Source organism: Frieseomelitta varia, unplaced genomic scaffold (genome assembly GCF_011392965.1).
Source record: "Frieseomelitta varia isolate USP_RPSP 00005682 unplaced genomic scaffold, Fvar_1.2 scaffold_80, whole genome shotgun sequence".
NCBI classification, from domain to species: domain Eukaryota; kingdom Metazoa; phylum Arthropoda; class Insecta; order Hymenoptera; family Apidae; genus Frieseomelitta; species Frieseomelitta varia.
Genome location: NW_025110590.1, coordinates 53,222 through 66,744, shown reverse-complemented (window position 1 = coordinate 66,744; position 13,523 = coordinate 53,222). Strand labels below are relative to the sequence as shown.

General features: G+C 25.6%; 4 protein-coding genes across 11 annotated transcripts in view; 3 read left to right on the top strand and 1 right to left on the bottom strand.

Moving 5' to 3' along the window:
• Positions 1–920: 920 nt before the first annotated feature.
• Positions 921–3,606, top strand: LOC122536127 (40S ribosomal protein S8-like). Its single transcript, XM_043668238.1, has 5 exons — positions 921–1,060; positions 1,518–1,648; positions 1,947–2,198; positions 2,311–2,440; positions 3,478–3,606. The coding sequence occupies exons 1-5, from the start codon at positions 1,057–1,059 to the stop codon at positions 3,585–3,587; spliced, it is 627 nt and encodes a 208-aa protein (XP_043524173.1). The 5' UTR covers positions 921–1,056; the 3' UTR covers positions 3,588–3,606.
• Positions 3,607–7,903: 4,297 nt separating this feature from the next.
• LOC122536125 (tryptophan--tRNA ligase, mitochondrial) lies at positions 7,904–9,702 on the top strand. 2 transcript variants are annotated; one of them, XM_043668234.1, is made up of 6 exons: positions 7,908–8,097; positions 8,164–8,331; positions 8,542–8,804; positions 8,878–8,999; positions 9,092–9,362; positions 9,440–9,702. In XM_043668234.1, the coding sequence occupies exons 1-6, from the start codon at positions 8,017–8,019 to the stop codon at positions 9,660–9,662; spliced, it is 1,128 nt and encodes a 375-aa protein (XP_043524169.1). In that variant the 5' UTR covers positions 7,908–8,016; the 3' UTR covers positions 9,663–9,702. The 2 variants fall into 2 exon arrangements, with proteins under 2 accessions (XP_043524170.1, XP_043524169.1); XM_043668235.1 differs by lacking the exon at positions 8,878–8,999 and having other exon boundaries at positions 7,904–8,097; positions 8,542–8,728.
• LOC122536124 (reticulon-4-interacting protein 1, mitochondrial) lies at positions 9,651–11,901 on the bottom strand. 2 transcript variants are annotated; one of them, XM_043668233.1, is made up of 7 exons: positions 11,841–11,901; positions 11,385–11,467; positions 11,068–11,300; positions 10,781–10,990; positions 10,584–10,696; positions 10,260–10,527; positions 9,651–9,849 (listed from the first exon to the last, which is right to left on the bottom strand). In XM_043668233.1, the coding sequence occupies exons 2-7, from the start codon at positions 11,389–11,391 to the stop codon at positions 9,742–9,744; spliced, it is 939 nt and encodes a 312-aa protein (XP_043524168.1). In that variant the 5' UTR covers positions 11,392–11,467; positions 11,841–11,901; the 3' UTR covers positions 9,651–9,741. The 2 variants fall into 2 exon arrangements, with proteins under 2 accessions (XP_043524168.1, XP_043524167.1); XM_043668232.1 differs by lacking the exon at positions 11,841–11,901 and having other exon boundaries at positions 11,385–11,761.
• Positions 11,902–12,876: 975 nt separating this feature from the next.
• The window catches only part of LOC122536121 (protein still life, isoforms C/SIF type 2), a 33,644-nt gene continuing 32,997 nt past the window's right edge, over positions 12,877–13,523 (top strand). For all 6 annotated transcript variants that reach the window (XM_043668215.1, XM_043668217.1, XM_043668216.1 and 3 more), the window contains exon 1: positions 12,877–13,003. The gene's annotated coding sequence lies outside the window, so the exon portion shown is untranslated. The remainder of the gene's footprint in view (positions 13,004–13,523) is intronic.

The following is a 13,523-nucleotide window of genomic DNA, read 5'->3' as shown; positions in this document are numbered from 1 at the left end:
AATCACTAATTTTCTAGCGTACTCTCAATAACGGTGAATTGAAAAACTATATCGAGTAAAACAATTGAAATTGATCAAGTAATGAATATGCCAGAGACCTGATTTTTAAATTGTATTACAGTGTTGTCAATTTTCTATACCGAAACGTGAAACTAATAACCTAGTAACTAACCGAAATCATTTTACTGTATATGTATTCATATTTTACTTCATATGGAAAGAGATCTAACCATGTTTTATAGATTTTTTTTAATATATAATAAATAAAAATTTTTTAATTATTAATATATGGTTTTAGACATAAATGATTTATATTTTATTAAATATTCTTAAAAACAATTTTTAACTAACTAAATTTTCAACTATTTTAAATTATTATTAATATTAAAATATTAAAATTATATTTATATTATATATTCAAATGTATGTTAAATTTTTAACAATTTTATTATAATTAGTGCATTGGTTATGACAAACAACATAAATTCTATAATTGATTAGTTAAAAATTACTTGTTAATTAAAATATTATTCGAAATTTTTCTATAAACTCTTTTGCCTATCAATATTATGATAATAACAAAATTTTGTTATTTATTTAATATAAATCTTTAATATTTCATAAAGATTTAATGAAAAATACAAATATATATAGCATACATCTTTATATGTCTCTTAAAATCGACTAAAGAAATATTTTTAGAAATTTGGTTACAAAGGAACACATGTGGTGCAAATTTTTACAAGTCGAATGATAGGGAAATTTTAAGATTAAATGAAATGGAATTTTATATCTTTCTTCATAATATTTATTGAGATGATCTCGATTCACGTATGATATCATTTATTGTTGAAAAATATATAAAGTTTTGTCATAAATTAATGCGCATATATTTTGTCTGTGTTTAAATGTAGAGTGCGCTAAAAAACCAGTGATTTCTTACTATGTTGGTATTTCAAGTCACGGGCCATGAAAACTTGTAAGGTGCTTGGTCTATTTATATACCTTACCTGTGCTCATATCAAGAAGTTTTAAGTTCTTTTTGATCAAACCACGATGGGTAAGTTGTTTGTTTTAAGCTAAATTTCATTGTTATTGCTTTAAATCAATATTTTTGTCATTAAATTTATATAATTATCAGTCATTTGTAAAATTTCATTCGCCAATTTTTTTTATTCAAATATATATTACTTTTTATTACTTATTATTTATTTTTTTACTTATATTACTTTTATTACTAAGTATAACCTGAGTATAACCACTTAAAAATCTATAATATTTCGTCAATTCTAACATTTTTAGTGTTTTAATGAACTTTTCTTTATAACCTACATATTTTATTTTCGCGTAATTATATATTTATTACAATTTTTTTTCACTGATTCTAAATTTATTATTTTAAATATAAATTTAATAATTAATGTTTTTCATTGTTAAAGTTGATAGTATGAAATGATATAAGTTGAAGTGAAAGTTTTCTTTATTTATTTTATCATACATAAAAATATTTCTGTTAGGTATCTCTCGTGATCATTGGCATAAGAGACGAGCAACTGGCGGTAAAAGAAAACCAATTCGTAAAAAGAGGAAATTTGAATTAGGGCGTCCAGCTGCAAACACAAAACTTGGAACTCAACGTATTCATACGGTATTATTATATAATTTTTATTGCAAGCAAATGATTTGTTAATCTGCCAGAAACATAATAAAAAGTATAATAAGTTTACTAATTTTATTATAAAAAATATAAAATTGTTTTTGTATAAAAGTATATAATTTTTTTTCTGTGATAATAATTTGGCAATATTTAAACATGACATAACTATTACTTTTATCTACTTTGAATATTGTCTTGATTTAGATTCTATAGTGTATTGAATGAAATTATATTATTTAATTATTACTAAATATTTATAATCATCCATCTTCATATATAAAATAAAAAGGTACGTACAAGAGGTGGTAACAAGAAGTACAGAGCTCTTCGCTTGGATACAGGAAATTTTTCATGGGGTTCAGAATGTACTACAAGGAAGACACGAATTATTGATGTAGTTTATAATGCATCAAACAATGAATTAGTGAGAACCAAAACTCTTGTAAAAAATGCAATTGTTACCGTTGATGCAACACCTTTCAGACAGTGGTATGAAGGCCATTATGTTTTACCATTGGGTCGTAAACGAGGTGCTAAATTGGTAAGTGAATAGACATTTCATTTCTTTATATCATTAAATAATATATAATTAAATAAACTAATAAATTGATAAATACTGAAATAGTAAAATAAATTGATAAATTTTAAAATAGACTGAAGCTGAAGAAGAAGTTTTACATAAAAAACGATCAAAAAAAGCAGAATCTAAATATAAAGCAAGACAGAGATTTGCCAAAGTTGAACCAGCTTTGGAAGAGCAGTTTGCTACAGGACGAGTTCTTGGTAAGCAAAATAATTCTTTATTATATAAATTAATTTTCTAACGTATGTATATATGCACATATTACAATTTTAGATTGAAATTTATTTTAAGATATATTAAATTTAGGTATGATCTCTTTTATTAAAACAAATGAGAAATTTCATTATACGTATATAAAGTTTGTGCATATATATTATATATAGATATAGAATATATTTTAACGTCATATTGTTTTTGATGGCGATCAAAATTTTTTGGCAATATTTTTTTCTTATAATATTGCTTTATTTAAACTAATATTAATTCTTTCTGTTAATTGAGCTTTTAACAATATACATGTATGATAAAATAAATAGACTTTATATGTAATATTCTTAATTTTATTGCTACTAATATTCTGAATATGGTGTATCAACTCTTTTATATAGGATATCCCTATTGTTCTCCACAACGATACCAATATTTTCTATGAACAAAAGTAAAACAAAAATATCAAATATCAAAGACTCAAAAATGTTTTATTAAAAATTTATAATAAAAATTAAAATAATGAACTGGCTTTTGTTTGATACAGCATAAAAATAGATTGGTGATATTATCGGTTCTTTTTTATTACTCCTGTATCGTATCTGAAAATAATTCAATAGATATTTAATATTAATTTTTCTGAACTTCGTATATAAAAGATTAAAAAATGTAATACAGTATTCTTGTTTTTGTTTTTTTTTTATCTTTCATATGATAAATCGTACGAAATTAGAATGACCTAACCATGCTTTCGATAGAAGTACCTTCATATTTTTTTAAAAAGTAATAAAATATATCAATTATATTAAATATATATAATTTAGTAGTTAAAAAACCAAATCATGCACTATACGAAATTAGTTAATTGTATTTTATAAAATATATTTTAGAATTATTGGCTAAATTATGTAATGCAATATGGATAACTTTGTGCATTATGAATTGTGCTTTTTATTTAATAACCAATAGTTATAGTATGTTTAAATATTAAAATAAAAAGTATGTCATCAAATTGATATTTTGATTTCAGCTTGTATATCAAGTAGACCTGGACAATGCGGACGAGCAGACGGTTATATGTTAGAAGGAAAAGAACTTGAATTTTATATGAGAAAAATTAAAAGCAAGAAAGCTAAATAAATATTTCAATAAATAATAATCTAGATTCTTATGTATATCTGTGTTCCCCAAAATTTTCAATGCTTGCAATATACATATGTATACTTTAGTATAGGATATACACGTATTTTATTGCTTTACTATCAATTTTACGATTGTGTACTATTTCAATATAAGCTAATGCCAAAGAGAATATTTTGATAATCGACGATCATCTACACATTTAAAATCATTAATGATGTCTCAACTGATTTGTTATATTGTATTTAAGTAATTGTTGTGCACATATTTGTGATGTAATATTGCATAAATAATGTAATGTAACAATATTATAAATGTACTATACAAGAAAATTGCTAATTGATTATCAATATAATGTCTTTAACTACGAATGTTTTTGTTTATATTTGAAACACAATCTCCTTGGCATTAACGTTATATATTTTTGAATTTTACTGAATTTTTCAGAGTTAAATAAATTTTTACTGAGATATAAAGATATAGATGAATCTCATCTAAGCCATAACTTCAGCCAAAAAGCATCTATACCGTTCTATAATAATACCGAAATAATTGTTTATCACTCAAGAGTCTTAGTAATTCTTGTTTTTAAAATTCGCAACATTATTTTTCACGATAGCTGAATTGCTCTCCTTACTAGATTTGAATCAATTTTGCTTTTAGTATTTTACATCAATAACTATTACAATATACGCTTTTGTGGATGTTCAGCTCAGACACACTGGTACTGACATATTTATCTTGCGTTATCTTGACGAACAGAAAGCAAGAGTTTTCTAAGATATGTAAATTGTACATATCTATAAGACAAAGGAATCCAATTAAAGTTGACTATTTATACTTTCTAACACAGTCTTTATTTAGTATTTAATTTCTTAGAAATCAGACAAAAAGACAGATTGAATAGTTTCAAAAGGGGCATTAATTGATGTAATTTTTTAACGTTGATGCATAGAAGTTTGTTTTTTTTTAAGTGAAATCGTATATTTTTATCATCATTCTCTACAAAAATAATATTAAACTATCAGTTCAGGAGATATTTTAATTAAAATATTACAGTGTGATACTTTGTTCAAAGTCGAATTTTTTTTATCAATTTCATGCTCTTTAGATGTCAGATGGCGTTTTGTTTCTCAAATTATCATGATTACTAGATTTGAATCCATTAGATTGTTTTTTGTGACTAACTCTAAAAAAAAATAGTCTACATTAATGTACCAATAACTACTGAAGACCTGTTAACGAATTGAAGAATATAGAAATATCATTGCATTAGTAATGTTAAGTAATGTGAAACATACTCTAAGAATTAGATTACAATGTATTAAAAAATATACATTTAAAAAAAAATAAACTTGATCTTCAAACGCTTTTTATGCATCAATATTAAAAAATAATAATTATATCAGTTAATGCTTCTTTCGAAACTATTTAAATTTTGTTTAAAACATTTTTTTATATAATTAATCGTTTGGATATAAAGTAGTTTTGAAAATACTTAAGCTTCTAGTTTTAGGTGATATGAAATATCACAGGATGGACCAGCTAAATCGCTATTTTTGTTGTACAGGATCACCTAAATCGCTATTTTTTGTTGTACAAATGATAATCTTCGCTATTTTTTGTTGCATAAAAAAACTTCAAGATATAGCACTATGTTAAAGACAAATGTAATGCTGGAAATATCTTTTTTCAATAATTTTTTATTTACGAAATCTCAAGGTCATCGTTATTTTTTGCAATTATATTTATTTTTGAAATTCTTGTAAAGTGTGAAAAAGCAAAATTCAATGATCAATGATCATATTATTTTAATCATTTATTTTTGAGATTACGTCTCATATGAACAATTGTATTATGCTTGGATATTTCGCTAGGTATTTGCTAAGTATTCGCTTTAATCATTTTATTGAGTTCTATTCTGATAAAACAGCAACAAAAATGTGGCAGTCGTAATGTTAACTTTTAATTTTAGACAATATGCTTTCAGAAAATTCTAAATTTATCTGTGTTCCTTTAATTCGCCTTTATTTAAATTTCATACATATGATGATAACAAAAGCAATCAAGTAAACTTATACATTGGTTATTTTCTTACTGATTTCGATCATTTTTGAATATTACATCGATATTTTCTTTCAAATCGATATTTTCGAACAATTCTTTTCTACAACAGGAATATCGGATTTTATTCAGGATGACGATTTCTGTAATATATTTCAGGATTGTCGAAGTCAGTGAGCATGTGATTAATCTATAAATTTATCGGCAATCAAAAAGAGGCAAGTGGAGGAAAAAAGAAATAAGAAATATCTTGAAATCATATAAAATCTTAATGCTAAAATACAGGGTATTCATAAAGTCTCTTTATAATTTCAAAAATTTATTACAAAGGCAATTGATGAGATATTTTCGTCAAATTTGTTCTATGTACTGAATAGTTATCGAGGTTTTTATCACATTGCTTCCGATACTCTGTTGATGAATAAGATACTATTAAATGAACCTCTTACAAAATGGCTACTCCTCAAGAGAAGGCACAGTGTGTATCATGGTTTATTGAAACCAAATCGGATCTGCAGACTCAGCAAAACTTCAAAACTAAGTATGGAAAAGATCCACCATCACGTTCATCAATTCGTGCATGGCATAAGAAATTTATGGAAACAGGGACAGTGTTCGATAAAGGGAGAAGTGTACGACCAAAAATATCTGAAGAAAACATCGATCGAGTAAAAAAAACTTTCGATCGTTCTCCCAGACAGTCTATCCGTACTGCTGCCAAACAGAGCTACCACGTTCAACAGTGCGAAAGTCATAAATGAAGCAAAAAAACTTAAATATATACGTCTCATTTTGTAATAATTTCCACTTATCTGTCTTTTCATTTCCTTTTGTAATAAATTTTTGAAATTGTAAAGAGACTTTATGAACACCCTGTTTATTATTAAGTCATTCATATTTTATATCATTTTCTTGTATAACGAATGCCAGATTATTTTGATCCCACTTACCTATTCCTTTTACATAGAAAACGTAAGAAAGATAAATAAGAATTTATTAACTGTAATCTACCAGTGATATCTGACTTCATAATAATTTATTAATAGGTAACATAATTTCTAACAATTTATAACAACAAATGACCAAATTTATTTTAGCAAGTAATATACTATGAAAAAGAAAACGTGTATGATATTTTTCATTTAAGAAATTGAATTTAACTTCGAAATTTTGAAATGGATGGTTTGCAAAAAATAATTTACATCACACAATATGTTCTTTTATATTAAACAATATTTGTAGAAACATTCTTTTTATACGTCCAATCTTTTACAAAATCGAATATATAAGATAAGGTGAATCATTCAGGCTGTGAAGTAAGTAAAAAACATAAGTATATTTCACTATAAATAAATATAAAACGTCATATCTAATTAATATTAATTGTCATATTTCAATCAACTTTTTTTAATACTTCTAAATAGATGTAAATAATCAGATATTAAATTTTTCTTAATTTACATCAATCGTTGTTCTAAATTCTTTTTTTTTTTTTGATGAAGTATCACCACGTTCAATTCAATAAATAATTTTCGGGGCAGATATGGCAATACTGTCTATATTTTTTGATTGTAATCCCCATCATTAGTAGTGCTGCGATGCAAAACTTGCCTAAATTGATATGACGAAAACTGTGATACGAAAATAGTAGTGGTATTCTAAAACTGCACGAATGTGAAATAAAAAAATATATCGTACGTAGCTTTAGTCATATATTTTGTTTATACTAAATATAATTCAAATATATCTATTGTAATAAATCACAAAAGCATAAGACCAATTTTTCCAAGTTAGTACTCAGATCCTGATATGAAGATCAATTTAATATCATATCTATGTTGTACTTAGTTAATGACTGTATCTCATACATAGCCTCTCATAGAAGTAGATAAAAATATGAATAAAAAAACGTTCTTGCAAATTTGATTTTCGTGAAATACGGATCGAAGATTCTATGAAATTTCGAAATTCTAAAATACTTATCTCCAAAAATCTAAAATAATTATCTTCTTTTTTGTAAGAAATATCTAATTTATCAAGAATTAATTATTTTGATAAATCTTTTAGAAAATTAAATTACTGATCTATGAAATCTTATTATTTAAAATGAATATAAAGTTTAAATACAAAATCAATTAGATTGTTACTAATTAAGTAAAAATAAATTTGTATTATTAAAATATTCTTGTAAGTTATTAATGTGAATTATTGTTTACCTACGTTTTAAGAAGTTTGAAAAATAGCAGACTTGATTTTTTAAGATTTTGAAATATTTCAGATAGTCCCATTGCTGTGGTAAATTCAAAATAAATATTTTATATAGTTTTGATTTTAAATGTGCAGTAGTCTAATAAATTTATAAAAAATGTACAAAAGATTGAAAGAGGTTAGCAAACTTCAAAGAATTAATCCCAAATATATATCTATGAGAGAATATACTCAAAAGGTTAATTTTAATTGTATGAAAAATTTGATAATATATATTTCCTATACATCACAAAATTAATTATAGATTTCTGAAAATAATTATCCAAAAAGAATATTTTCTGGAATTCAACCAACTGGAAATTTGCATTTAGGAAATTATCTTGGAGCTGTACAAAAATGGATACAATTACAAGATAATGGAGAAAATGTTATTTGGAGCATTGTTGATATGCATTCCATTACTTTACCACATGTAAAAATTCATTGACTTTACATTTTATATTTTATAGAGATATATTATCTATTCTACTTATTAGATATTAGATATATTTTTTATTATATTTGTTCATAAAAAAATAAATTATAAGAATATACTATACTTTATGTATGTGTCTAAAATTTTTTCATTGAAAAGAAAAATTAAGAAACATAGATGTATTTAATTTTTAAAAAATAAATATAGGATCCAAAAGAGTTAAGCAATAATATACTTAAAATGACAGCAACATTATTAGCATGTGGTATTGATCCAAAGAAGAGCATATTATTTCAACAATCTACTGTAGATACACATGCACAATTATGTTGGATTTTGGGATGCTTAACATCTTTTACCAGGCTTGCTCGTCTTCCTCAATTCAAAGAAAAAAGTGAGACATTAAAAAGTATTCCTTTGAGTTTATATATTTATCCTGTTTTACAAGCTGCTGACATATTGTTATACAAGTATGTATTTTATGTGTATTATCAATATCTCAGGATCTTTGAAATTATAATTGAGATACAATGTATATTACAGAGCAACGGATGTACCTGTTGGGCAAGATCAAGTTCAACATATTCAATTAGCTCAAGAATTAGCCATTAAATTCAATAAAAAATTTGGAAATACTTTTCCTGTACCTCATTCTTTAATTAATGGTAAAAATTTTATTTCTATCTTATTTAAAGATAAATATATAAACGAAATATTTTATAATATATTTATAATTAATAGAGCATATGTGTTGTAGAAGATGCAAGTCAACGTATAAAATCACTTCGTGATCCTTCAAAAAAAATGTCAAAGTCTGATCAAACTTCGAAGAGCAGATTAGATATATTAGATAAACCAGAAATATTAATAGAGAAACTAAAAAAGGCTGTTACGGACTTTACATCGAAAGTAACTTATGAGCCAGAAAAACGACCTGGTGTTTCAAATTTGGTTACTATCCATTCAATGCTTACTGGAAAATCGCCAGATCAAATATGTTCTGAAGTGGAAGGATTAGATACTGGGAAGTATGTATATTAAAGATTTAATTTTTCTTTAGTTACTAATGTATTTAAATTGTTGTTTATTTATTTATGTATTACAGATATAAATTAGTACTAGCGGATGTAATTGTTGAAAAATTGAATCCAATTCGTGAAGAGTTTTCAAGATTAATTAGGGAACCAGCTTATTTGCAAGAAGTTTTGAGAAATGGTACAGAAAGAGCAACAGAAATAGCTAGTGATTCTTGGTGTGAAGTTAGAAATAAAATTGGTTTTGAAAATGATATTTTTCATGTAAATAAATCAATACGAAATATAATATAAAGTGGACATTTATTTAAAAATAAAATGTATACTTATTTAATTATTACTATTATTAATCATTTTGTGTATATAAATAATATTATCTCATATCAATTACTAATTTACCTCGTAGATGGCCTTGAGTCACTCTATCATAAGCTAATGGTAAATCTTGAAATTGATATACTTTTTTAACTACTGGAACCACCTGAGCAAAGTAGAAAGTTATTGGCATAGTATTATTATGATAAATTAAAATTAACAGTTATCATGATTTTTCAAGGTAGAAAGTTATTGGTATAGTATTATTATAATAAATTAACAGTTACCACGATTTTTCAGATATTTTATATAATTTGAAAATGACCAGAAATTTTTTATTTAAAAAAAAAATTACCATAATTTTATTAAATAACACTACATGATTTTTTTAATACATGACTGTTGATGATATCTTAAGAAATTTAGCTTTATATGTAATAAATTTCCTTGTTGACATACGAATTAAATATGAAAGTATCTAATAATTTTTCTAACTAAATTTAGAACATTATTTATCAAATTAGGAGGAAGATTTGAAAAACCATGATGACTGTTACAATATCATACTTATTGTACCTTTCCATTTTCAACAAATTCTTTAAGCGTCTTAATCCCTGTTTCAGACGGTGTAAAAAATCCCCATTTCACTGTATTTTTATTTTCAATAATTGGGATGTTATATTTTAATAACTCTCCTATGTTTTTTACTGTACCCACAATCAATCCATGTTGATCAGTATTTTTTAGTAATGGAGAATTTAAAGTTATATAAGTATTATGGGGATAATTCTTTAATCGTATTTGATCTGGTCCTTGATTAGCGCAATCCAAAATTATATTATACCTAAATTAAAAATTAATAAAATTTATGTAAATAAATTTAATGAATGAATTACATACGGCCCCTCTGCAATAATTTTTGAATCTGCATCATTTAATTTATAATCAATTACAACATCAGCTCCAAGCTTTTGTACCAAATTTACAGCATCACTATTGCATGTGGTAATGACCTAAATCATTTTGATTTATATTTTACAATATATAGAAATATAAGTTTTATTGGTATCATGAATGGCAATATCAATTGGTATTACATGCATGTTCCAAGCCTTTAAAAGTTGGATTGCAATAGTTCCTACACCTCCAGAACCACCTAATACTAAAACTTTATTATTTGTTCTTGAAGTCATTGTATTTTTAGAACACAATGCACCAGTAATCCATAATGCAGACCATGCTGTAAGACCAGCATACAATATACTGGCTGCCTCAATGTATGATAAATTTCTAGGTTGTAGACTGACCTGCAAATAAAAATTTGTAATTCATTCAATCTTTCCTAAACGAAGATTGTATTTATTCAATTAATAATTTTATTTACCAATGTATTATCAACAACTACATAACCAGCATGACAACCTTGTTGCTCTACAGGAACTACACCCCATACTTCATCACCTAATTGTAATCTAGTTCCAACACCATGTCCTTTTGAAACTACTATGCCAGAAAAATCTCTACCTAAAGTTAATGGCAATTCCAATTCACCATACTGTCCACTGGTAAGATTTTTTGCTTTTCTCATTAAATTTAAAATTGCTGCACCATATCCTCCTAATGCAAAACATTTAATTATGATGTTAAATGTTTATTGTTCAAGCTGTAAGAAATAGATAATTAATATAACATGATTCGTACTTATCATGGCTACATCTATGGGGTTTATGCTAGATGCTTCAACTTTGACAAGAACATCCGTTGGTTTGGCAATTACTGGAATTCTAACATTTGAAAGTTTTAATTCTTCCAAACCACCATATGAGTGAATTTGCCAAGCTTGCATTTTGTCTTCAATATTTTCTTTATATTTGGCTAATGCATTACTAAGAAAACGCGATTGTATATTTACAATATTTGATTTAAAATTTAACGTTATTTTTTTTAACATTGTTCCAAATTAATTTTAATTAATATTTAATACCAAACAATGTAAGTTTAAAAAATAGGTTAAGGGCAAAATTCTGCTAACTTGATTTGTAGCAATATTAAAAAACTTTTTCTTAAATTTAGTAATTTAAATTTATATATGACATTGAAAAAATTGATATTTTAGTAAATTTGACTGAAGTATTTGTTATGATAAGATTGTATTACATTAATTTCTCGCTGTAGATAACCAATATGAATTGAAAGTTAATATCGTATATCGTTTTTTCTTTTTATATCGTGATATATGTATGTATTTGAATATACATATATATGTATAAAATATATCATATATATATATAATTATGTATGTATGTTAATAATGTCTTATTTAAATATTTCTATTATTGTTATCCATTAAATTGAAATATACCGCGCTTAGAAATTCTGTTGTAGTTTCCTGCTGACAAAAGACTGTTTTGAACGTTGTTAGTTATCGAAAGTAATAAATTCAAATAATACATATGTGCACGAATATTTTTTTCCTTTTTCTTAATTATGCTATTTCATTTGTTTACGTATTCAAAATTACGTATTTATTAACAATTTTATTATGAATTTAATATAAATATTACGTATTTATTAACAATTTTATTATGTATTTAATATATAATCTATTATATTGGAAAATAAAATTTTATAGAGAAGAAGTAAATGAAAGATAATGATACGTAACTAACTGACTATGTATGTATAGTGCAACATTATTTTTCGGTTTAACTTTAAATATTAAATATAAATATAATAATAAGGATTAAAAGAGTATCTTGTTCATGTTATTATTATTATTAAATATAATATAGTACAGTATAATAATATGTATATTACAATAACATTATATTTAAAGATGCCGTATCATTCATAATTAAAAGATTTTATACACATAATTAAGTTGTATGCACACGTTGGCACACGTATGTGAGTAAGAAAAAAATTTACATATTATAGTATGTATGCTAAACTCTCTAATATTTGTAATTATTTAAACATTTCAATTAATCGGAAAAAAGTCAACGATATTCAAGTATGTACAAAATAAAAATATTATGTTACATATGCATAGATAATCGAAGATGCGGTTTCGTTAATCTTTGGTGGTATTGTTAGTAATGAATCATATGGTATGAGAGAGTGAAACGAGGGTGGTCCTTTCGTTTTATGAGTAAATTTGACAATGCGCATGCCTGTTATCGATCGCTAATCACTATGGTTACGCCTCGGGATAGAGGTACGACAGCCGACTACGACGGTGACGACGACGGCGACGACGACGACGACGACGACGACGGCGACAACGACGGTGACAGCGATCACCCTACATTTGTTTCACGGTGAGTTTAATGAAAAATTGAATAGCTGATTCCACATAGTCAATTGTATGCAAAAGAGAGTAAAAGTGATGAAAGTGAAGATTTTAAACAGAAAAGTGCATAAGATAATTAAGTGAAAAACCAGAAATAAGGTGCAAATTTTTTAAATTTTAGTAAAAACATTTTGATCTTTGTGTGACATGTCTATTTACCTGCTGATAGAATTATAAAGTGAGGAGATACGCAACTAACAAACAGATCGGGATAGAAATAATTAGAAAGAAATGAACTAAGAGAAATAAAAAGATAAAGAAAAAATAAGAATAGGAAAGAGGTGAAAAAGAAGGAAAAAAATCTGGAGAATGAAGGAACAGGTGAGGGGTGGGCGAAGTAGGAGTAGGAGAAGGAGTAGGAGTAAGAGTAGGTGGAAGAGAAGGAGAAAAGGGGTGGCGTAGGGGTCGAAAGAGGGTGGACGAAGGGGAATGGGAAAACGCATACAGGGCTGTTCAGAGTAACATGGAGCGCATCGCGGGCGCAGCGA